Below are 24898 nucleotides of genomic sequence, written 5' to 3'. Positions count from 1 at the left end.
TGCCATGATACTTTGTTTGTCCAGGTGGCTAGCTCTACGAAGAATCTTGGTGGTTCCAAACCTCTCCTATTTCACAATGTTGGAGTCCACTGTGCTCCTGGGGACTTTTTTTTATAACCTTTTCCAGATCTACAGGGTGCTGGTCATAAAATTAGAATATCATCAAAAAGTTGATTTATTTTAGTAATTCCATTGAAAAAGTGAAACGTGTATATTATATTCATTCATTACACACAGACTGATATATTTCATATGTTTATTTCTTTTAATTGTGATGATTATAAGTGACAACTAATGAAAATCCCAAATTCAGTATCTCAGAAAATTTGAATATTTCTTAAGAGCAATATAAAAAAAATATTTTTAGAAATGTTGGCCAACTGAAAAGTATGAACATGAATAGTATGAGCATGTATAGCACTCAATACTTAGTTGGGGCTCCTTTTGCCTGAATTACTGCAGCAATGCGGCGTGGCATGGAGTCGATCAGTCTGTGGCACTGCTCAGGTTTTATGAGAGCCCAGGTTGCTCTGATAGTGGCCTTCAACTCTTCTGCATTGTTGGGTCTGGTGTATCGCATCCTCCTCTTCACAATACCCCATAGATTTTCTATAGGGTTAAGGTCATGCGAGTTTGCTGGCCAATTAAGAACAGGGATACCATGGTCCTTAAACCAGGTACTGGTTGCTTTGGCACTGTGTGCAGGTGCCAAGTCCTGTTGGAAAATGAAATCTGCATCTCCATAAAGTTGGTCTGCAGCAGGAAGCATGAAGTGCTCTAAAACTTCCTGGCTGCGTTGACCTTGGACCTCAGAAAACACAGTGGACCAACACCAGCAGATGACATGGCAACCCAAACCATCACTGACTGTGGAAACTTTACACTGGACTTCAAGCAACGTGGATTCTGTGCCTCTCCTCTCTTCTTCCAGACTCTGGGACCTTGATTTATAAAGGAAATGCTAAATTTACTTTAATCAGAGAACATAACTCAGCAGCAGTCCAGTCCTTTTTGTCTTTAGCCCAGGCGAGACGCTTCTGACGCTGTGTCTTGTTCAAGAGTGGCTTGCCACAAGGAATGCGACAACTGAAACCCATGTCTTGCATACGTCTGTGCGTGGTGGTTCTTGAAGCACTGACTCCAGCTGCAGTCATCTCTTTGTGAATGGGCTTTGTTTCACAATCCTTTCCAGGGTGCGGTTATCCCTATTGCTTGTACACTTTTTTCTACCACATCTTTTCCTTCCCTTCGCCTCTCTATTAATGTGTTTGGACACAGAGCTCTGTGAACAGCCAGCCTCTTTAGCTATGACCTTTTGTGTCTTGCCTTCCTTGTGCAAGGTGTCAATGGTCGTCTTTTGGACAGCTGTCAAGTCAGCAGTCTTCCCCATGATTGTGTAGCCTACAGAACTAGACTGAGAGGCCATTTAAAGGCCTTTTCAGGTGTTTTGGGTTAATTAGCTGATTAGAGTGTGGCACCAGGTGTCTTCAAAATTTTACCTTTTCACAAAATTCTAATTTTCTGAGATACTGAATTTGGGTTTTTCATTAGTTGTCCTTTACAATCATCAAAATTCAGTCTGTGTGGAATGAATGTATACATTATACAAGTTTCACTTTTTTATGGAATTACTGAAATAAATCAACTTTTTGATGATATTCTAATTTTATGAGCAGCACCTGTATGCCTCGACACTTTGTGTGAGACTCTGTGAGCACTTTATTATGTTAGTTTTTGGTCTGAAATGCACTGTGAAGAGTGGAAGCTTATATAGACAGGTGTGTGCCTTTCTAAATCATGTCCAATTAGATTAATTTGCTACAGGTGGACTTCATCTAAATGATGTTCAAAGGAAAGAATATGCATCTGAGCTCAACTTGGAGTGTCTCCTAAACGGGTTTGAATACTTATGTACATGAGATATTCAAATGTATTATTTTCAATTAAATGGCAGAAATTTCTAAAAACATGTTTTTCTGAGATGGGTATTTTGTGTAGATTGATAGCAATAAATATGTGTCAAATCAATTTTAAATGAAGTCCACCACTCAAATGTGGAGAAAGTGAAAGGGTCTATATATCAAACAGTTGGTTCAGTCGCTTTATTTCTGAATATCAAAACAGTTGGTCCAGTCACTGTATTTCTGAATATCAAAACAGTTGGTCCAGTCACTGTATTTCTGAATATCAAAACAGTTGGTCCAGTCACTGTATTTCTGAATATCAAAACAGTTGGTTCAGTCACTGTATTTCTCCCCCAGATGGTTCAGTGGCTTTAACTGGGAGGGGCTGAAAGAAAGGACTTTAACATCCCCCCTGAAGAGAGAGGTGAGACATATCCCCTCATGTCCCAAATGTCACCCTAATCCCTGTATAGAACACTACTTTAGATCACCCTATTCCCTATATAGTACCATACTTTAGACCACACTATTCCTTATATAGTACATGACTTTAGACCAGGTCTCATTTAATACTGTGTAATTTAAGAGCTCTTGCGCCAGGCTAAAAACCTCCCTGTCCTCACCTCTGGTGTTTTTCTTTCCTCTCCTGTTTCCTTCAGCTCTCTGGTCCTACAGACCACAGGTATTTTGACAGCTATCCTCCAGATGATGATGTCCCACCAGATGAGCTGTCTGGCTGGGACATAGATTTCTAAAGTACCCTGTCTCCAGAGCCCAGACAGTAGGATCCAGTTGGCTTGGATCACCAACACTGCTACTGAAATAAAGTTAACAAGAAACACTGTGTTCATGAATGAGTATTCCAGTGACAAGACCAAACCATACAGTAAGCTGAATAAGCTTCAATTGTAGGTCCAAATTAATGTTACAAACCCGATAAACATTTCAACCCTTTTACACAATATAAAGTTAATTAGACTATAGTTGAAATAGTCTTAACAGAAAATCCGAAACCAACACTAATCTCAATATTTCAAGCTATCCAAACTCCAATACCAAACCAAAAAACACAAAATGCAACAATAAATCAATCCAAAAGTAGGTCTAAAATATATCAGAATAATCACAGCTGGAAATATTTCACTGTAGAGATTCTTTGTATGACTCAATGACCTTGGTGTTCACAGTAAACCAATGGAATAATAATATTTGGTTGGGAATTTTATAATCAACAGTAATGAGCTCATAAAGGGCAATGGAAAATGCAATGTTTAGTCTGGAAACCTTTTTTCTTCCCAAAACTAGCCTAGCCTGGTACCCACCAAACATTTCCTCAAAACAGATACCCCCCATCTCCCGATGGCAGAGTCTATATAAATACTACAAAGCTGACCAAATTCCGCCAGATTTATGTCTGTGTTTGAGAGACTCCTAACTTAAAGGAACATCCTCTTTTAAAGGCATAGTCCACCAAAAATTCTAATGGCAGACATGTTGGTTTGCCAGAGCATATTATGTTGTCAGAACTGGATTGCATGGCACTGTAAGGGACAACACACATAAAGGTTCAAACTGACAAGGGTTTAACATCTTGAAACAGATCTATTTCTGTTATTCAGTATACAGTTCCGAATTACAGTGGTGTCACACACCCAATCCAATACAACTGATGTCACCACACCCCAGTGGTTCTAACACATGAGTCTGTGTGTGTTTGTATTTGTACCATGGCATGATGGGTACAATGATATAATTACAAATCTTGATTTTGCTTTCAAAAGATTGGTGGAAGAAGGTGAATCTGGTACAAGGATGGACAGCGTTTTTTAGCTTTAACTAAAACATAACATAGAGGTTTTTAGCTGCATGCTTATAGAATTCATCCTCTGGGCCAGTGAGTTATCAAGTGTGAGCCTTCTGGAGAGTATTGCCAAACCAGAGATAATATTTACACTCTGAGCGTCAACTTTGACCTACTAGAATGTGTTTCTGTGGTTCCTTTCCTCTTGGACGTCTCAGAGACGAGCTCAAGTGGCAGAGCTACCGCAGAGATTTGGCCAAGGGCAGTTATATTGTTTATAACTTGTGCAAACAACAGTATATTTTGTGTTTTTGGTTTGTGGAGAGATACATATATGTTTTCAAGTTTTCTTCTTGTGATTAAAGGATTCCCTTTGAACATTTTAATTGTTTGACCATGAAAAGATGATTCACACTGACCATAAACAGATGACTCCTACTGACCATAAACAGATGACTCCCACTGAGTTTAAACAGATGACTCCCACTTAGTTTAAACAGATGACTCCTACTGACCATATACAGATGACTCCCACTGAGCTTAAACAGATGACTCCTACTGAGTTTAAACAGATGACTCCCACTGAGCTTAAACAGTTGACTCCCACTGAGAAAACATTGGATTTCATTGATAAAATCAGAAGGCCAGTATGGCCCTTATGTGGCCACTGTAACAAGCAGACAAGTCACAGACGCATCACAAATGGATCATAGACAGATCTGGACCAGTTTACGTACAGTGGATTCTGTGAAAACTGTGATGTATTTTATAGTTTCTATTCATGAATATAATGCATGGGGGTAACATTGTCTGGTGTCATGACACTATAATCTATAGGTGTAGCATTGTCTGGTGTCACGCCACTAAAATCTATAGAGATATGATTGTGTGGTATTATGCCACTATAATCTATAAGGGTAACACTGTCTGGTGTCACGCCACTATAATCTATAGAGGTATGATTGTGTGGTATTATGCCACTATAATCTATAGAGGTATGATTGTGTGGTATTATGCCACTATAATCTATAGAGGTATGATTGTGTGGTATTATGCCACTATAATCTATAGAGGTATGATTGTGTAGGGGTAACATTTCATTGTACTGAACTGTGCTGTTCAATGACAATAAAGTTGAATCTAATCTAATCTGTCACGTCACCATGACATCCTTTATGTAATCTGGTATCATGCTGGGTGACTCCCTGTGGCTGGTGCAAAATATTTAGAATAGTCAACATTTGGCATAAAGTCTGACGTCTGTCTGACATTTTAAGTAATTAAATCTCTACTTTGAGCCGGTTTTATTGTCTTATTGTCATTTTAAGCACAGTGTACATGAGGAGAAAGGGCTCAGGAAACATCACATTAACTAATTTCTAAGAATGTTTTCTTACAGGAATACCAGCTCTCATCACTAGTGACAAGAGTCCCTGTATCTAAATACCATGTAACCTCTGTCTGTCTCTGTGGCCGTGTGTCTGTCTCCATGTATGTAACCTCTCTCTGTCTCTGTGGCCGTGTGTCTGTCTCTATGTATGTAACCTCTGTCTGTCTCTGTGGCCGTGTGTCTGTCTCTATGTATGTAACCTCTGTCTGTCTCTGTGGCCGTGTGTCTGTCTCTATGTATGTAACCTCTGTCTGTCTCTGTGGCCGTGTGTCTGTCTCTATGTATGTAACCTCTGTCTGTCTCTGTGGCCGTGTGTCTGTCTCTATGTATGTAACCTCTGTCTGTCTCTGTGGCCGTGTGTCTGTCTCTATGTATGTAACCTCTGTCTGTCTCTGTGGCCGTGTGTCTGTCTCTATGTATGTAACCTCTGTCTGTCTCTGTGGCCGTGTGTCTGTCTCTATGTATGTAACCTCTGTCTGTCTCTGTGGCCGTGTGTCTGTCTCTATGTATGTAACCTCTGTCTGTCTCTGTGGCCGTGTGTCTGTCTCTATGTATGTAACCTCTGTCTGTCTCTGTGGCCGTGTGTCTGTCTCTATGTATGTAACCTCTGTCTGTCTCTGTGGCCATGTGTCTGTCTCTATGTATGTAACCTCTGTCTGTCTCTGTGGCCGTGTGTCTGTCTCTATGTATGTATACTTGTCAGTCTTACACCCCCATCCATTTCTCCTCCCCCTTGACAAATAGCCACTCCCCCTGCCTACAGCCCCTCCCTATTCGCTTCAGAACAATGCTCAGGATACAACAGAAAGAAAATAAATAAATGCATTTTTAAAGCTAATTTCCATATACAAACATACTTAAGAAGCTTATTGTACAATCATATCCTTTTACCAACAGCCCAACATTTACAGGATAGATGGACACATTAACAGACAGTTTATTGTGGTAGAGGATGCTGTAATAAACTGGGGATGTTGAATTCAGATGAAGTGCTTGTTCAGGGAAGGTAGTAGAGTTGCAAAATAACTGCAATTTTTGGAAACAGATGTTCCAGAAATAGATGGTTGGAGGATTCGACTTCTCTAGCTGAAACCCTTCAGATCCACTGGAACCTTGGTGTTCAGCAGTAGGTTGTGTGGAGGTTCAGTCACACAGAAGGTGTTTCTGTACGGTTTGAGATGAGGACATGAAAAGGGTCCATTTGAACCAGCACTCTACTTTGCACTGTGACTCAACACATTCACACCACTGATATAAGGACGTAGCCTTGTCTGACAGAGAATGCCATGTCTCTGGTTTCTGTAGTGTAACATGACTCCACCCTTTGGACAGTTTACCTGTTCATCACAGTGTTGTTGTCTCTCCTCATTATGCCTGGGAACCAAGTACTCCAGTCAGACACATGCACAAAATAAAATATTGGAGAATGACAAAATGAAGCAGTTATATAATAGTTGGTATATACAGGAAAAAATACATTGTTCACAATATAAGTAGAATTGACCAAACATTAAAATAGTGAAATATCTGCAATACAATACGGATAATTTTTTTATTAGCAACTATTATTAATATCAAAAGAATATAAATTCATTGAAAACTATCTCTGTACTCTTATAAAAAATACCCAGTTTTACAAAAGTAGATTTGCTTGCCCGTAGGAGGCAGTTCAGCTGGTGCCAGTCCAGATCAGCTGATTCCATTTGGTACCTTCAATTCTTCTGTGATTCTACAGTTCCATAGAATGTCCTAGATTGTTCATGAAGCCTTTTCATATAGTGATTTTGAATTGGATTTCAGTTGACCAGGAGCTGAAATCAAACAAGTCATTTAAAAGGAATGTGGTCCAACTCCAGGAGACAGCTTCAGAATATCATTAACAAATAAGGCAGTATATACAAAAACATGTACAAATCTATATTTAAAAAAATCTAACATTATCCTCTACATCGATTGTATGTGCTTGAAATAAATATTTGATTGACTTCATTCTGTTGGGAAATACTTGAATCTACTGTAAAGGCATTTTGGTGTTACAAAGACCTCATCAGGGTGTCACCAACATCTGTGATGTTTTCTGGAAACACCAACACCTAGAAAGGACTAACCAAGATCTAGTTGGTTCTCTACAATGCCCACAACTTCTCAAAAGTAAGAACATAAAACACAATGCCAAAACATATGACGTGGAGTATCTTTAGAAAAGTCTGGAAACAAGTCAAATACTCTGAAAATGAGACTATCAGGATTGTTCAGATGTTTCATTGTGTCCGAATTAGAATATGCTGCTTGTTTTCAGAAGCAACATTCTCTCAACCTATTGGCAGATTTTCATTTCTTAATTCAAGCATTTCTTTCTCCTTTTACTTTGTTTTAATTATTTTTGAGGAATATTTATTTGCAGTATGTGTTGAGAAGACACATGCAGGCCGCCTACCCAGTCTGTTAGTGAACACTCTCCAGTTGAATAACCAGGTGATGTGGTAACTGTGGTCTCAGATCAAGCCAGCAGTATGTAGATATGTTATTATAGACTATATATATACACATATAATATATATATAGTATTATAGACTATATATATACAAATATAATAATAGGCGTATGGGTTATTCTGACATGAGATGATATGCTATAACAGATGCTTTAAGGCAAAGATCCTTCAAATACTACAACTAATTCTCCTATGGCGCTCTGATCTACTCCTTATTCAATCACGTTGAAACCCAAACTAAGAGTAGATGAACCAGCCACAGATTAGTGTATATGTTGAAGCAGCACTGAGCCTATCCAAAACCAACACAAAAAATATATTCACAGGTACACAATAAGTACATTATTCAATACATTTTTTTTCTTTTTTTGCTCGTAATGTAGACCATTCTTTTCCCAGACATGATTGTGTGGAATATAGCTTAATTATTTTGTATATGACTTATTCTTAAAAGTCTATCAATATGTACAAATATTCTGTATGGGTGAGCTATCTCCAGAATAAAAAACATGTATGAAATGGAACTTACATCACAATATCTGGCTTTGAAATCAAATATATCTCTCTATAGCAGCCAATGTATTATGTGTGTGGGTGTGTGTGTGGGTCATATTCAAGAGGAAGAGGGGGAAGAGGAGGGTCCTGGGTAATGAGGAAGAGGAGGGTCCAGAGAAGAGGAGGAAGAGGAGGGTCCAGAGAAGAGGAGGAAGAGGAGGGTCCAGGGAAGAGGAGGAAGAGGAGGGTCCAGGGAAGAGGAAGAGGATGGTCCTGGGTAATGTGGACGAAGGACTTGAGCCATAGATTGTGTTCAGTAACACAGTCTGGAAACATCAACACTGCCCAAGACCATACTGCCAACATGATCATCAAACAGTTATTTTGGTCTCCATCTTTCACCTTTAACGTCATTAAGTCCTCCCTCTTTTATTGTTTTTAGAACAGATAAAAAGCCACGATGAAGATGATGATGATAAGGTGATGATGAAGACTAAATTGTTGACATTATTATTTTCTAGGGTGCTTCAAGCTTTCACTTAAAGTAAGATCCAGTCCTTTCCAGAAACGGTTTCTCAACCAACCTTCTCATGACCATTCAGATCCGTAAAGTCTCTTCTAGAGCAAAACAGTTAAATCCTTGATCCTCATTAGAAGGCTTTTATGCTGATGACAGAAAGAGAGAGACTGAGAGCATAGAGAGAGAGAGATGTGTTTTGTGTTGTCTGTCTCCACGTCTCAGTCCCTATCTGCAAGCACAGGAGTCCACGGTCATGTTGGGGTAGACTTTAAGAACCACGTTCTTGTCCTCGTCGAAGAAGAGGATGGAGAGGGACGACATCTGGTCAGGAACACAGCAGGGCTCAGGAACACCAGGCACCACGCCCACCGCTCTCACAATGCTCTGGATGGTGGCGTGATTTGACGGCTTCACTGACTAGGGAGGAAAACAATACTGATCAATACTGACCAATACTGATCAATACTGACCAATACCGACCAGTACTGATCAATACTGATCCTGTGGTTAAGAGACAGGCACTGGGTCCAAATAGCGGGAGACATCAACTAGGACGTGTTACTAATTCTCTACTCCTCATCCTATAATCACTTCACTCTGGTCCGTTTTATATCATGGAAATTTGATCCAGATAATTTACCTGCCCAGGGGGCTGACAGACTGACAGGAGGTATATGAAGGTAAGAGGTCAACTCAGGGCTCAGTCTGTCAAGATGTCTCTCCTGCATGACTTCAGCACGAGTGATGGGCTGGTCTCAAATCGACATGACTAATGGCGTACGTGGTAACTGAGGGCTAAGATGATCGGCTGGAAACCTCTGATCCTTTGTCATCAAAGGAATCCTATGGGGTGTCCTCTAGCCCGAGGTCCAAAGTGAACCATACATTATTAAACACAGACAAAATGGTTAACATGTAATAAGAGACCAAAACTGCCTTCAATCCTGTCATGTGAATGACTTTTAAAAGCCCTTATCTTGGAATCACAGTTTAGTGGAAACACTGGACTAGCATTCCTGATTCCCCTAATCAATGGCTTGAAGATTAGTTGACAAAATGTGTGCCAGGTCTAGAATTATATAAACGGAACTGCTTGGACTCCCAGAGTTCAAACCCTTGCGTAATACCACTGGACGAAAGGACAGATTCAAACAGATTTGTAATAGTTCTAGACCAAAGGAGAGGTTTAAACCCCTGTCTTATAGGACTGGACCAGATGAGATGTTTAAACCACTGTCTAACGGATCTGGACCAGAGGAGAGGTTTAAACCACTGTCTAACAGATCTGGACCAGAGGAGAGGTTTAAACCACTGTCTAACAGATCTGGACCAGAGGAGAGGTTTAAACCCATGTGTAACGGATCTGGACCAGAGGACAGGTTTAAACCACTGTCTAACAGATCTGGACCAGAGGAGAGGTTTAAACCACTGTCTAACGGATCTGGACCAGAGGAGAGGTTTAAACCACTGTCTAACGGATCTGGACCAGAGGAGAGGTTTAAACCACTGTCTAACAGATCTGGACCAGAGGAGAGGTTTAAACCTATGTGTAACAGATCTGGACCAGAGGACAGGTTTAAACCACTGTCTAACAGATCTGGATCAGGGGAGAGGTTTAAACCTATGTCTAACGGATCTGGACCAGAGGAGAGGTTTAAACCACTGTCTAACAGATCTGGACCAGAGGAGAGGTTTAAACCACTGTCTAACGGATCTGGACCAGAGGAGAGGTTTAAATCCATGTCTAACGGATCTGGACCAGAGGAGAGGTTTAAACCACTGTCTAACAGATCTGGACCAGAGGAGAGGTTTAAACCACTGTCTAACAGATCTGGACCAGAGGAGAGGTTTAAATCCATTTGTAACGGATCTGGACCAGAGGAGAGGTTTAAACCCATGTGTAACGGATCTGGACCAGAGGAGAGGTTTAAACCTATGTCTAACGGATCTGGACCAGAGGAGAGGTTTAAACCACTGTCTAACGGATCTGGACCAGAGGAGAGGTTTAAACCACTGTCTAACAGATCTGGACCAGAGGAGAGGTTTAAACCACTGTCTAACAGATCTGGACCAGAGGAGAGGTTTAAACCCATGTGTAACGGATCTGGACCAGAGGAGAGGTTTAAACCCTTATGAAATAGAACTGGACCAGAGGAGAGGTTTAAACCCCTTTCTAATAGGAATGGACCTGATGAGTCACTCAGGCTTTTATTGAGAGAAATGTGGTTAAGAACAGGTTCCACATTTTACCATATGGTGGTGCTGAAGAGCTTTTTTAAGTTGATAAAGCACAGAGCCAGTTCTTCCCTGACCCTAACTCCAACCACATTTGTGCTGGTCTGGAACAAACCAGGATGCGTGTTGCAGACCTCGTCATGAAGCAGGAAGACGTACCTTGGGCATGGGGAACTGGCAGGAGCCTGAACAATAGAAGGCGTCAAAAGACTTGGGAGATATAATCCACTCGCTCCAACCGATGTCTGCAAAGTCCACCTTCAGGTAACGTCGAGCACAATTCCTCGGCTCGTTCCACTGCTTCTTACGAGCCTTCTTAATCGTCTGGTCGTCAAACTGCAGCAAGGCCATCTTGCCGCCCTGCCGCTGGCTCTTACCACGCTGCTTTTTCCTCGGTCTCCTGGGCGGTGTGTTTTCCAGGGGTTGGTAGGGGCCGGTGCCGTCCCAGCCGGTGGAGTCATAAGGGTACTCTGGCCCTGGCAGCTCGTTGTTCTGCAGAGGAAGGAGGATGTTAGCTGAGCGCCGGTGTCTGTGAGGCGCCGGCAGCTGTTCGGCTGTGGCGGTGTTATTCCGAGGGTGCAGCCCCAGTCGATGGAAGCCTGAGGCCAACGCCCCTTCACCCGCAGTCGCCATGGTGCCCGTCTGCCTCTGATGCCTCTGTAGAGTCGAGACAACACTCTCAGGCTCCGAGATGGCTGAGTCGTTGGCGTACACCAGGATGTAAGGTGAACGGTCTGAGATGAGCCTCTTCCAGGTCCGATGCCCGGGCAGATATTTCACGTCTATCCCAATAAGCAGTTCATCATGGGGCTTGGCCTGGTTAACCACCGGGGTAATATCCTTCCACTGCCAGGAGATGAAGTCCCTGTCAGTCACATTGATGACAAAGTGTCCCAACGTCCTGCTGTGGTTCCCCACAGAGGAGAAACTCCAGACGCCCATCTGGATGTGGCCGTGTCTCCGGGCTCCGTGGCGGGCAGTGGGCGGGGCCCCACAGCTCCTGGGTCGGGGTCCGGTTTGGCTGCAGCTGGAGGTCTGGGTGCTGTTCTGGGGGTCCCCTATGTAGTAGTGCAGGGTGGCCGACAGGACGGCCTCTGACCTGGCCAGAGAGGTCAGGTTGAAGATCTGGAGCTGCTGGTTGTTGATGGTGCCTGAGAGATGAACAGGAAGGTCAGAAAATAATGACCACAGGATAATCTTTAGGGAAGCATCTAGCCCCCGTTATGCCTGGATCTAGCCCCCGTTATGCCTGGATCTAACCCCCGTTATGCCTGGATCTAGCCCCCGTTATGCCTGGATCTAGTCCCCGTTATGCCTGGATCTAGCCCCCGTTATGCCTGGATCTAACCCCCGTTATGCCTGGATCTAGTCCCCGTTATGCCTGGATCTAGCCCCCGTTATGCCTGGATCTAACCCCCGTTATGCCTGGATCTAGTCCCCGTTATGCCTGGATCTAGCCCCCGTTATGCCTGGATCTAGTCCCCGTTATGCCTGGATCTAACACAAGTCCTTTACTCTGATCTGGTCCTGATCTTGTACGTTTATAATATAAGAAATCTGATCACTGTTAAATCACAATGTGTTGTTTACACATGACATGTCAACACATGGGCCCAAGCCAGGTCAAGGATCCTGCTACCGCACCTGTGCTGCTCCCGCATTTCCCATCGCACACTTCCTCTGCATTCTCACAATGTTTCAGCAGGAGGTAGTGTTTTCTCGTGTATGTGTGCGGGGAACAGAGATTTGGCACCAACAGCGCAGGGAGCCTGACTGCAAGTCTCTACCATGTCCGCGGTAATATATGATGGTCAGACTGCGTAACAAATTCTTAAATGTACAAAAATAATACCGAATAGTTAAATACCAGCAAGGATTAGACCAGACAAATGACTAAAACCTCTACAAATGTAAACAATATGCAGATTCAACACACGAATATATTATTTCATTTAGTCTATTCACTCGTAAAAGTCTAAGGAATACATGTATAAAAGGACTAAAATACTGTCACAATCGTTTCCAGAGGAAGTGTTCTATCCAAAAGTGAAGCAGCAGTTCTGTCTGGGTAACGGACTTCATTGGCTGGGATTTGGATCAACAGGTGTCTTCTTAAACCTAGGCCCTAATGTACACCACGGAACCTAATCTACACCATGGAACATAATTTACACCACAGAACAGTCCATTGATCAGATCAGATCAGATCATAAAATAGCAAAAAATAACCCCCATACAGGTGCATCAAATCAACGAAAACTACAGAAGCGTAGTGGCATGAGAGTTGTGCGTAAAAACCCACTGCGGCCGATTAAATAAATACATACCCCAGTGCGCTTTAAAACTGCGGACCGTATTGCCATCATTGAAAGGAAATCCTGCACGGTTGTATTTAGCGTAAAGCATTTGCATGTGTTCCGTCATAGTATCCTGTAAAAGCAGGTCGTGCTCATCTTTCTCGGGTTGGTCTTTGTCCCACCGAGACGCAGCCGAGTGCCCGGAATCACCACTCCTTTTCAGAACAGTCAAATGATCTTTTAACATAGCGCAACATCCAGCGCACAGATAGCTCCAACCGAGTAACAGCAGCAGCAGTACACGCGGACAGAGAGCCATGGTCCCAGTCAGAGCAGCGCTTTACTCTTCAAAAATAATTTGCTGGTCAAGCGGTCGCTAGAAAGTAGCGCGTTTCTGTTAAAATCCGTGGCATCACCCGGAGAGGTGTCCCGCTTTAAAAAAATACAAAGTCTATATCATGTGCCAAGAAACTGGAAAAATTATAAGATTAATACAAAAATGTAAGAAAATACTGGTGTATAATAACCGGCAAAATAATATTACGATTCGCTTGCCGTGCACTTCTACGTTAAAAGTTACGTCCTAATCAAAGTTGTCCTCCACTCTCTCGGTTGACTGAATGAGATCTCCCACTTCCCAGTTAGATGTAATAGCTAATTGCGTTAAAGAGGGCAGCCACTCCTGGTTTTGTTAAGATTTGGGCAGATCTCTGCATCGACAGCCAATCGCCCCTCTTCTCAGCTTTCATTGAAGGTGAAGCATGTTGTGCTTGGTAATATATAGGGCTAGTGGGACCAGCTGGGTAGGATACTCCTTCCCAGATACGGAAACAGAGCCAGCAGGGAGAGCGAGTGAGAGGGTGGCTCAGGAAATCCATCGGTTTTCGATATTCTGTGATATAGTCAGTAAAGATTAAATTGCCAGTTCTCATCAGCCTTGAAATATAAGGACGTTTGTCAAAATATTTACCCACACACGTATATATATTTAAAGGACAAAGCCACGTTGACTTACACCCTGTTTATTATAGTAAAAAAAAGGTAAATTTGGCAATAGTCGCATAGATTATTTTGGTGTTGTTGAAAACAACATTTTGGCAATTTCTCCAACCCGGTAAATTAACCGACCGAATGCGTCATCGTGTCATCTCAACTGTGGACATGTGAAACGTACTTCATTAAAGCGCTGCGTGTCTGGCCCGCGCGCGGTGCTGAATGGAAGGGCTTATTCCCGGGTATTAAAGGCTCTCTCCCCTATTTAGGCCCGTTCAATAGAACTAAGCACACGCATCCTGCACATCACCGTGCGATCCGGATGCTGCACTGCGTCTCCTACACACAGAGCCATGTGAGGGCTTTAGACAGGGCCCCACACCCACCCTCCTGGCCTGTCGCTTCGGCTTGTTCTGGGGCACTCGGCAGGAAATTATTATTTCCCCCTTCCCTCCAGTCCCGCCTGAACCAGGACATCTGATGGTGATAGTATTTGCATTCTGTCTATGTGGTAGCAAACACATGCTCTCAATTCCAGACAATCGGTACAATGGATCAGACGTACAAACCTAATTAGCCATAACACCGTTCAATAAATTGTTGTAACTTAATACAAAGTTTTTAAGTGTAAGTGTATGATGCAATGTTTTGGTGATTGGGCAGTATTTTCCAGTGTGCATTCAGTGTGTTTGTAAACTAAAAGACCCATTTAGCTATAGTCTTACATGGAGATCTAACTGGTTTAAATGTACACATATTAGGTAAGAAATCCCCTTATTATTAAACATTTGCTGACCTAAAATCACCTCATCAGAAGCTGCAGGTCCTCCATTAGCAACAGGTCAGGCCTCGACTCCAACTAATAAAACATGTCTGTGGTTGAAACCCAACACATCTAATAAGAAGACAAGGAAACCAGGCATTTCATTCAAACTTTATTGTTACAATCATTACTATTTTTACTGCAGGCTGGTGATCTGTTAGTGAAAATTGCAACTGGTCCTCTGGCTTTCTATAAAACAAATCATGTGAAAAAACTAAATGTGAGCTCTGGCCTGTAAGGCTGAACAATCCAACATGTGGCTGTAAACCCTAATTTCCAAACCAGCCAGTAAACCAATTACCAGCCAGTAAACCAATTACCAGCTAGTCAACCAGTCAGCCAATTACAGATAGACAGCCAGCCGACCAGTCAGCAAATTAACCAATTAGTCAGCCAGCGAGTCAGCCAAATACAGACAGCCAGCCAGCCAGTCAGCCAATTACAGAAAGACAGACAGCCGACCAGTCAGCTGGTCAACCAGTAAGTCAACCAACATCCAGCCAGTCAGCCAGCCAACCGGCCAGTCAGAGGGTGATAAAGATGTGTGTAGACACATACACACAAACAGAACAGACACACAAACAGAACATACACACAAAAAGAACATACACACAAACAAAACAGACACGCAAACAAAACAGACACGCAAACAAATATGCTGATGGAGTTTCACAGCGCTGACAACCACAGCAACACAAACAACACAGAACAGGTGCCACTTACCTTCAGTACCTGGAATTCTCTCCCTGTAGACTGGAAATGTATTATTGTAGTTGCATTTTTAGCCAGAGAGTACATTTTTGTCCGTTGAAAAGACAAATAATAGTGAGTACTCAAATAAAACATCTGGCATTTAATGAGCTAACTGGTTAAACATTGGAGAGTAAACTTGAGTGCTTGAAGTAGCACATCTGTCCAACAAATACTTGGGGAAGCTGGTACTGTACAGGGTTATGCTTGGGGAATATGGTACAGGGTTATTCTTGGAGAATATGGTACAGGTTATGCTTGGGAAATATGGTCCAGGGTTATGCTTGGAGAATATGGTACAGGTTATGCTTGGGAAATATGGTCCAGGGTTATGCTTGGAGAATATGGTACAGGTTATGCTTGGGGAATATGGTCCAGGGTTATGCTTGGGGAATATGGTACATAGTTATGTTTGGGGAATATGGTACATGGTTATGCTTGGGGAATATGGTACAGGGCTATGCTTGGGTCAAAACACCTTTTTGACCAGGATATAATACAGTTGTTCTCATAAGTTTGCATACCCTGGCAGAAACTGTGACATTTTGGTATGGCTTTGTCTTTTATTTAAGGATAGTGATCATGTGAAGCCATTTATTATTACATGGTTGTTTGGCTCCTTTTTAAATCATAATGATAACAGAAATCACCCAAATGGCCCTGATCAAAAGTTACATACCTTTGAATGTGTGGCCTTGTTACAGACACACAAGGTTACACACACAGGTGAAAATGGCTGTTAAAGGTGAATTTCCCATATCTGTGGCTTTTTAAATTGCAATTAGCGTCAGTGTATAAATAGTTAATGAGTTTGTTAGCTCTCACATGGATGCACTGAGCAGACTAGATATTGAGCCATGGGGAGCAGAAAATAACTGTCAAAAGACCTGCGTAACAAGGTAATGGAACTTTATAAAGATGTAAAAGGATATAAAAAGATATCCAAGCCAAGGTCAGGTAGACCAAGAAAGATTTCAGCCAAAACTGACAGAATAATTATTTGGGATACAAAGAAAACCCACAGGTAACCTAAGGAGAAATACAGGCTGCTCTGGAAAAAGACGGTGTGGTTGTTTCAAGGAGCACAATACGACGATACTTGAACAAAAATGAGCTGCATGGTCGAGTTGCCAGAAAGAAGCCTTTACTGTGCCAATGCCACAAAAACCTGGGTTACAATATGCCAAACAACACCTTCACAAGACTCATAGCTTCTGGCACACTGTAATTTCAAGTGACGAGACCAAAATAGAACTTTATGGTCACAACCATAAGCGCTATGTTTGGAGAAGGGTCAACAAGGCCTATAGTGAACAGAACACCATCCCCACTGTGAAGCATGGTGGTGGCTCACTGATGTTTTGATGGCAAGATGATTTCAGCATGTTATCAGAAAAAACTGGCAGACAATTTGCATTCTTCTGAATGAAAGCTACGCATGGGATGCTCTTGGACTTTCCAGCACAACAATGACCCTAAACACAAGGCCAAGTTGACCCTCCAGTGGATACAGCAGAAAAAGGTGATGGTTCTGGAGTTGCCATCACAGTCTCCTGACCTTAATATCATCAAGCCACTCTGGGGAGATCTCAAACGTGCGGTTCATGCAAGACGACCAAAGACTTAGCATGACCTGGAGGCATTTTGCAAAGACGAATAGGCAGCTATATCACCTGCAAGAATTCAGGGCCTCATAGACAACTATTACAAAAGACTGCACGCTGTCATTGATGCTAAAGGGGGCAATAAACAGTATTTAGAACTAAGGGTATACAGACTTTTGAACAGGGGTCAGTTCATTTTTTTGTTTTATGATTGTGACATTCTTTTATGACCTACTGTTGAATGCGAATCCCATAAGAAAGAAAATACGTATTTTGCCTGCTCACTCATGTTTTCTTTACAAATGGTACATACATTACCAATTCTCCAAGGGTATGCAAACTTTTGAGCAAAATTGTATATCCTCCTAAATGGAGTGTCTCAAATACCAAATGCTGTTAGGCCAGACTGGTCTACCTTGAATCTGGGAGGGAGAGATGAGGAATGCCTGGAGCCTGTTTCTCTCCTTCCTTTCTTTTAGGAGACGAACAGGCAACGTTCTACATGACGAATTGGAGCTACCACAGCCTGAGGGGAGTCACACCCCCCAACAGCACTTACCTCTTGAATTAGTTCAAACAGCTGTAAACATGCAGCATAGAGCAGAACAGCAGGGGGGACACTACCCTAAATATAGCAGACTAGATTACAGTACAGTAGTCTAGATTACAGTACAGTAGACTGGATTACAGTACAGTAGACTAGATTACATTACAGTAGACTAGATTACAGTACAGCAGACTAGAACTCCAGGACTGGTAATTGGAGTTTACAACTAAACAGGTAGGGGAATCTCATAATATCTTAGAAAGAGCTTAATGAAGATTTATATATATTAAAAGTGTAATAAATTAAATATGTATGTGGAAAAGGTGTTTAAAGAAAAAGTAAAGAAAAACAGTGATTGAGACACATGATATGATCAAGATTTAATTAAATCCAAGATAGTAGTTAATATTTTTTTAAGTTTACAATAAGAAGGCCTGAAGGTAAACATTCAGTGTGCAGCAGGAGCTTACACCACACTACAGTTCAGTACACTATACTACAGTTCAGTACACTACACTACACTAGACTACACTAGACTACACTACACCACAGTTCACTACACTACACCACAGTTCACTACACTACACTACAGTTCACTACACTACACTACAGTTCACTACACTACACTACACTATACTACAGTTCAATACACTACACTACACTACACTACACTAGAGTTCACTACACTATACTACACTACACTAAAGTTCACTACACCACACAATACTACACTACACTAAAGTTCACTACACTACACGATACTACACTACACTACAGTTAACTACACTACACTACAGTTCAATACACTACACTACACTAGACTACACTACACTAGAGTTCACTACACTATACTACACTACACTAAAGTTCACTACACCACACAATACAACACTACACTAAAGTTCACTACACTACACGATACTACACTACACTACAGTTCACTACACTACACTATACTACAGTTCAGTACACTACACTACACTAGACTACCCTACACTATACCACACTACACTATACTACAGTTCACTAGTACACTACACAACAGTTCACAACTACACTACACTACACAGCTGACTGGAGAATTGTTAGGCTACACCGTCCTCAGTCCAACACACAGATGGAGGGACTGATAGCAAAAGGCAGGAGTAACAGCTCGTCAGTGACAAAAAAAACCTTTATTACACCAAATTAGAGGCTTCCAGAACGTTCCAATGTGTGTTTCATAGTAGTGTGGTGGGGCTGGGCAGCGATGGAGTGGGCTAGGTCTCGCTGGTTATGGTTTGCTTCCGGGTGATGTGGTCGTAAATGACGACCTGGATGTACAAATCCGACTGGAGCGGAGCTCTGGAGGAGTTGTCACCCGGCATGACCTGGAGAGAAGTACAGAGTTACAGAGGAAACCCAGAGCAGGGGAAGCCTACACGAATGAGTGAAATACCATCTTATTTCCTTAGATTATTCAATTAATTTGTGATATTGTAAAATGTATTTCTTTCAGTCTAACAAGCTCCAAAATACAGCGCAGTAAACAGGACATTACTTTTGATTTGGACATGGTGCTAGCTTTCAGAAAACTCTGAAGTGTGTAGGTTTCTGGGTGTGCTTCATGGTCCGTCCTCATGCCTGGGGCGTGAGGACGGTGGGGGTAGGAGCAGCTGTGTTCCGTTATTAAAGGCTAACTCTGTCAGAAGGCTTCAGGGGGAGTGGACACTCAGCCACCCATCACTACCACTTTACACTTTTACCTCAAAGACAATTACAGAGGCGTCATAATCAGTACCGCAGCATTCTGGGGGCCAACTTCAAAAGCACAAATAAGGACAAATAGAAATGGTTGCGTTCTCCACATCTAATGAGACGTATAGAGGAGTAATAGACCAAGCTCTGTTTTTTTTAAACAATATAAAAACAATGTACAGTTAGTTAACTCCTGTTCACTTCCTTTAGCAGACACTCTTTTCTAAGCAACTTACAATGTGGCCAGTAATTACTATGTTAAACCCATAAAGAACCTAAAGAATAAATAAACCAGTATTGTTAACAAACACTTTGGACAAAATCAAGAAATAAATAAGCAATTATATAATAATTTCACTGATTACAACAATTCGGGTGTTCTGAGCGCTTTCTTAGGGTTTTGCACAGAAAATTAGAATTTTCCATGCAAGACGAATAACTACTTTGTAAAGCACATCAAAACATTGAGAGAAAACAAGATTGCATCTTTTGAACAAAATGACTCCCAAATATAAGAAAAATGACTCCCATACTTCATTAAAATGACTCCTAAACTTCAGTAATATGCCAAAAGCTCCAGATTCTTGGCATGAGCAGACAGAACAGTCATGGTAGACCTGATAGTGATCAAAAAAACAAGGCATTTAACTAGCTGCTGTGTGTTTGATGTGATTGATGTGATTGTTCTGCTTCTAGAAGTTTCCCCAAGAGAGAATATGTCCACACGGGCAGCCATGTCTGGGCTGGGCCAGGCTATACTGAGCCAGGGATAGAACTGGACTTAACAGAATTCAGCTGGAGTAAAGAAAGGCCTGTAATAGGCTGGGTTGGACTGTATTGGGGCTGGGTCTGTACTATACTGGGTTGGACTGTACTGGGGCTGAGCTTATACTATGTTGGGTTGGATTGTACTGGGCAGTGCCATTCTGGGCTGTGTTCTAGGCATGTGGGTGGTTGTTGGTTGATCTGTCTGGCTTCCAGTGCCTCTTCTAGTGTTTTAATAGACAGCCTGGTCTGCTCTACTCCGCTTTTCTTGGGGCTGGGTGGTGCTGGGTGGTGCTGGGCGGTGCTCAACCACAGCTGGAACGCTCAACTGCCATTTTGATTTTGCCCTCAACAACGCAGCGAAACTCAACAACGAAGAAGAACTTAAAAACACAGTAGAACTTAAAAACACAGTAGAACTCAACAACACAGCAGAACTCAACAACACAGCAGAACTCAACAACACAGCAGAACTCAACAACACAGCAGAACTCAACAACACAGCAGAACTCAACAACACAGTAGAACTCAACAACACAGTAGAACTCAATAACAAAGAGTCAAATCTGAAGGGCTGCTGTCCACTCTGGCAGTTTCCATGGGTGTGCCTCAAAGATTGATTCTTGGGCCTAACCAATTATCTTTATATTATAATGAGTTTGCCCTTGGAAGCCTCCCACAACCTGCTGTCCCCCAAACATCCTTCTCCTGGATGGAGTTGGCGTATGTCAACACCTACAAATATCTTGGTGTTTGCCTTGACTGCTCACTCTCATTTAGTACCCATATTGCCCACCTGCAGTCTAAAGTTAAATCCAGAATAGTTGTTTTGTTACACAATAAGGCATCCTTCAATCATAAGTAAACGCTTGTAAAGTCCATCCTGACAATCATCCACTATGGCAAAGTAAGTTGTGACAGTAGGGGCCTGTAATTACAGCAGGTGATGTGACTGTAGGGCCCTGTAGTTACAGCAGGTGATGTGATTGTAGTGCCCTGTAGTTACAGCAGGTGATGTGATTGTAGGGCCCTGTAGTTAAAGCAGGTGATGTGATTGTAGGGCCCTGTAGTTACAGCAGGTGATGTGACTGTAGGGTCCTGTAGTTACAGCAGGTGATGTGACTGTAGGGCCCTGTAGTTACAGCAGGTGATGTGATTGTAGGGCCCTGTAGTTACAGCAGGTGATGTGATTGTAGGGCCCTGTAGTTACAGCAGGTGATGTGATTGTAGGGGCCTTTAGTTACAGCAGGTGATGTGATTGTAGGGGCCTTTAGTTACAGCAGGTGATGTGATTGTAGGGGCCTTTAGTTACAGCAGGTAATGTGATTGTAGGGGCCTTTAGTTACAGCAGGTAATGTGATTGTAGGGCCCTGTAGTTACAGCAGGTAATGTGATTGTAGGGCCCTGTAGTTACAGCAGGTAATGTGACTGTAGGGCCCTGTAGTTACAGCAGGTGATGTGATTGTAGGGGCCTTTAGTTACAGCAGGTAATGTGATTGTAGGGGCCTGTAGTTACAGCAGGAAATGTGATTGTAGGGGCCTGTAGTTACAGCAGGTAATGTGATTGTAGGGGCCTGTAGTTACAGCAGGTAATGTGATTGTAGGGGCCTTTAGTTACAGCAGGTGATGTGATTGTAGGGCCCTGTAGTTACAGCAGGTGATGTGATTGTAGGGCCCTGTAGTTACAGCAGGTAATGTGATTGTAGGTCCCTGTAGTTACAGCAGGTAATGTGATTGTAGGGCCCTGTAGTTACAGCAGGTGATGTGATTGTAGGGCCCTGTAGTTACAGCAGGTGATGTGATTGTAGGGGCCTTTAGTTACAGCAGGTAATGTGATTGTAGGGGCCTGTAGTTACAGCAGGTAATGTGATTGTAGGGGCCTGTAGTTACAGCAGGTAATGTGATTGTAGGGGCCTGTAGTTACAGCAGGTGATGTGACCTTAGGACCCTGTAGTTACAGCAGGTGATGTGACCGTGAAACCCTGTAGCAAAAGCTTTTTTGGAGACCCCCATAGAAGATTGTCTGGAACCAAATAGGGTTCGTCAAAGGGTTAGAGGACAGCAGAACAACATTTCTACATTCCAAAGGTAGCTCCTTGTCTCTGGAACTCTCTCCCCAAAACCATCCGTGACTCTGAGACTATCCCCATCTTCCAGCAACGCCTCAAGACAGCAACGCTTCAAAATCGCCTACCCCTAGCCATGCCCAATCCCATTCTCCCAATTTTCTTTTAGTTTTTTGTTTGTTTGTTTCTGTTCCTGTTAGTTTTGTACAGCGTCTTTGGGTCCCTGAAAAGCGCTGCATAAATATAATGTATTATTATTATTCTAGATATTAGAACCTTGTTTTTCTAAAAACGAAGGACACTGAATCAGTGAAGAGGACCATTTAACTGTCTTCTCAGCCCGTTGTCTGTCTGAGTCTGGGGTAGACCAGGCTGATACAGACACTGTGGGTCAGACCATTGTGTGTTTACAGAAGCCTCGTCCCTCACGTCAGGAGTTTAATGACAGACAGGTGAAGCCCCATATGGCTATCTGTAACTGGATGGAAAAAACAACCTATCCAACAGAATACAGCCTTCTGTAACTGTCTGACAGAACAGTACATGGTCCTTCCAACATCAGGGTTGTGGGTTCAAATCCCAAAGGGGCTCAGAATGACATGTTCAGTGAATGCAGTCACTGCTGCCATCTGTGTCAGATAAGAGTATCTGCTGAATGACTCAACTGGAAATGTACCGAAGTAGAGTAGACAGCTGAGATTATGCACGCACACACACACGCACACACACCTGCACACTCACACGCCACACCACACACACCTGCACACTCACACGCCACACCACACACACCACAAACCTGCATTTCCACTGAACTTCTATATACCTTAGGGTCAACGTTAAGGATCTTTCTGTCCATCTTGTTCATGAAGAGCAGACCACTGGAGTTCTCAGCAATCACCTGATAGTTAGGGCTGGCATTAGACGTGGACACCTGGGTCTCCCAGTTGTAGAAGCTTCAAAGACAAAGTGAAAACCTGTCAGATCCTAAAATAATAACTTCACAATCAGTTTTCACAGATAATCAGTATAACAACAGGTGTTGTGTTTTATCTGAAACATTTGATAGTCATGGTTATGAATATACAGTCTAATTAATTTACTTTGTGTTCAATATACTGCATGTTCTTTGGAACACATTTTAAGCAGTTTCAGATGATATCTTTACTGTACAGGTTTAACATACTGTAGCTGTTTGGCAGAATATCTTTACAGGACTGGTTTAACATTTTATAGTCCTGTAGTTTTGTTTGTCGTGAGCTTTGTGCCGGGCTGTGGGAGTGCCCTGCATAGAAAACAGGGAGGAAGAGAAGAGCTTATGAATTAAACCTTCAGTACTGTAAAGATATTCTGCCAAACAGCTACAATATGTTTAACCTGTCCTGTAAAGATATTCTGCCAAACAGCTACAATATGTTCAACCTGTCCTGTAAAGATATTCTGCCAAACAGCTACAATATCTTAAGGTAAAGCCTGTGCTAACAATGTCCAAGTTGGCTTCCAAAATAAATGGAGTATTAATTCATAGCATCCGATAGGATCATCCTCTCCACTTTGTTATTGACCCAAGCAGTGGAACGAAAGCACAGCCTTGTGAAGGTTAAAGGTCAGGTAAGAACAACAATTGGGATCTTACTGTGCTTCACTGCTGAACTGATTCCTTCAGTGACACATCCATTGGTAAATTACACATTGTAATAACACTAATTAAATAAAGACTGTCTCTGTATGCTATTCTACTGTGAAAACACTAATTAAATAAAGACTGTCTCTGTATGTTATTCTACAGTAATAACACTAATTAAATAAAGACTGTCTCTGTATGCTATTCTACTGTAATAACACTAATTAAATAAAGACTGTCTCTGTATGTTATTCTACTGTGAAAACACTAATTAAATAAAGACTGTCTCTGTATGTTATTCTACAGTAATAACACTAATTAAATAAAGACTGTCTCTGTATGCTATTCTACTGTGAAAACACTAATTAAATAAAGACTGTCTCTGTATGCTATTCTACTGTGAAAACACTAATTAAATAAAGACTGTCTCTGTATGTTATTCTACTGTAATAACACTAATTAAATAAAGACTGTCTCTGTATGTTATTCTACTGTAATAACACTAATTAAATAAAGACCGTCTCTGTATGCTATTCTACTGTAATAACACTAATTAAATAAAGACTGTCTCTGTATGTTATTCTACTGTAATAACACTAATTAAATAAAGACTGTCTTTATATGCTATTCTACTGTGATAACACTAATTAAATAAAGACCGTCGTTGTATGCTATTCTACTGTAATAACACTAATTAAATAAAGACCGTCTCTGTATGCTATTCTACTGTGAAAACACTAATTAAATAAAGACCGTCTTTGTATGCTATTCTACTATGAAAACACTATTTAAATAAAGTCTCTCTCTGTATGCTATTCTACGGTAATAACACTAATTAAATAAATCCTGTCTCTGT

General features: G+C 41.9%; 3 protein-coding genes across 5 annotated transcripts in view; 1 reads left to right on the top strand and 2 right to left on the bottom strand.

Moving 5' to 3' along the window:
- Positions 1 to 4091, top strand: part of prkg2 (protein kinase cGMP-dependent 2) — a 33962-nt gene extending 29871 nt beyond the window's left edge. The window contains exons 19-20 of one of the 2 annotated variants that reach the window (XM_029124791.2): positions 2262 to 2328; positions 2564 to 4091. In XM_029124791.2, the coding sequence (XP_028980624.1) occupies positions 2262 to 2328; positions 2564 to 2659 (163 nt within the window). In that variant the 3' untranslated portion in view covers positions 2660 to 4091. The remainder of the gene's footprint in view (positions 1 to 2261; positions 2329 to 2563) is intronic. The other variant, XM_029124792.2, reaches the window with a different exon arrangement.
- Positions 4092 to 8280: 4189 nt separating this feature from the next.
- On the bottom strand, positions 8281 to 13914 carry bmp3 (bone morphogenetic protein 3). Its single transcript, XM_010866644.3, has 3 exons — positions 13167 to 13914; positions 10999 to 11990; positions 8281 to 9021 (listed from the first exon to the last, which is right to left on the bottom strand). Exons 1-3 carry the CDS (start codon positions 13453 to 13455, stop codon positions 8830 to 8832), a joined length of 1473 nt encoding a protein of 490 aa, XP_010864946.2. The 5' UTR covers positions 13456 to 13914; the 3' UTR covers positions 8281 to 8829.
- Positions 13915 to 18850: 4936 nt separating this feature from the next.
- The window catches only part of cfap299 (cilia and flagella associated protein 299), a 127817-nt gene continuing 121769 nt past the window's right edge, over positions 18851 to 24898 (bottom strand). For both annotated transcript variants that reach the window (XM_020052693.1, XM_013136980.2), the window contains 2 exons: positions 23245 to 23374; positions 18851 to 19223 (listed from right to left, as the gene is read on the bottom strand). In XM_020052693.1, coding sequence (XP_019908252.1) covers positions 19113 to 19223; positions 23245 to 23374 — 241 coding nt within the window. In that variant the 3' untranslated portion in view covers positions 18851 to 19112. The remainder of the gene's footprint in view (positions 19224 to 23244; positions 23375 to 24898) is intronic.

This window comes from Esox lucius, chromosome 13, assembly GCF_011004845.1.
Source record: "Esox lucius isolate fEsoLuc1 chromosome 13, fEsoLuc1.pri, whole genome shotgun sequence".
NCBI classification, from domain to species: domain Eukaryota; kingdom Metazoa; phylum Chordata; class Actinopteri; order Esociformes; family Esocidae; genus Esox; species Esox lucius.
The sequence above is the reverse complement of the archived record's forward strand: the minus strand, read 5'-3'. Positions and strand labels throughout refer to the sequence as shown.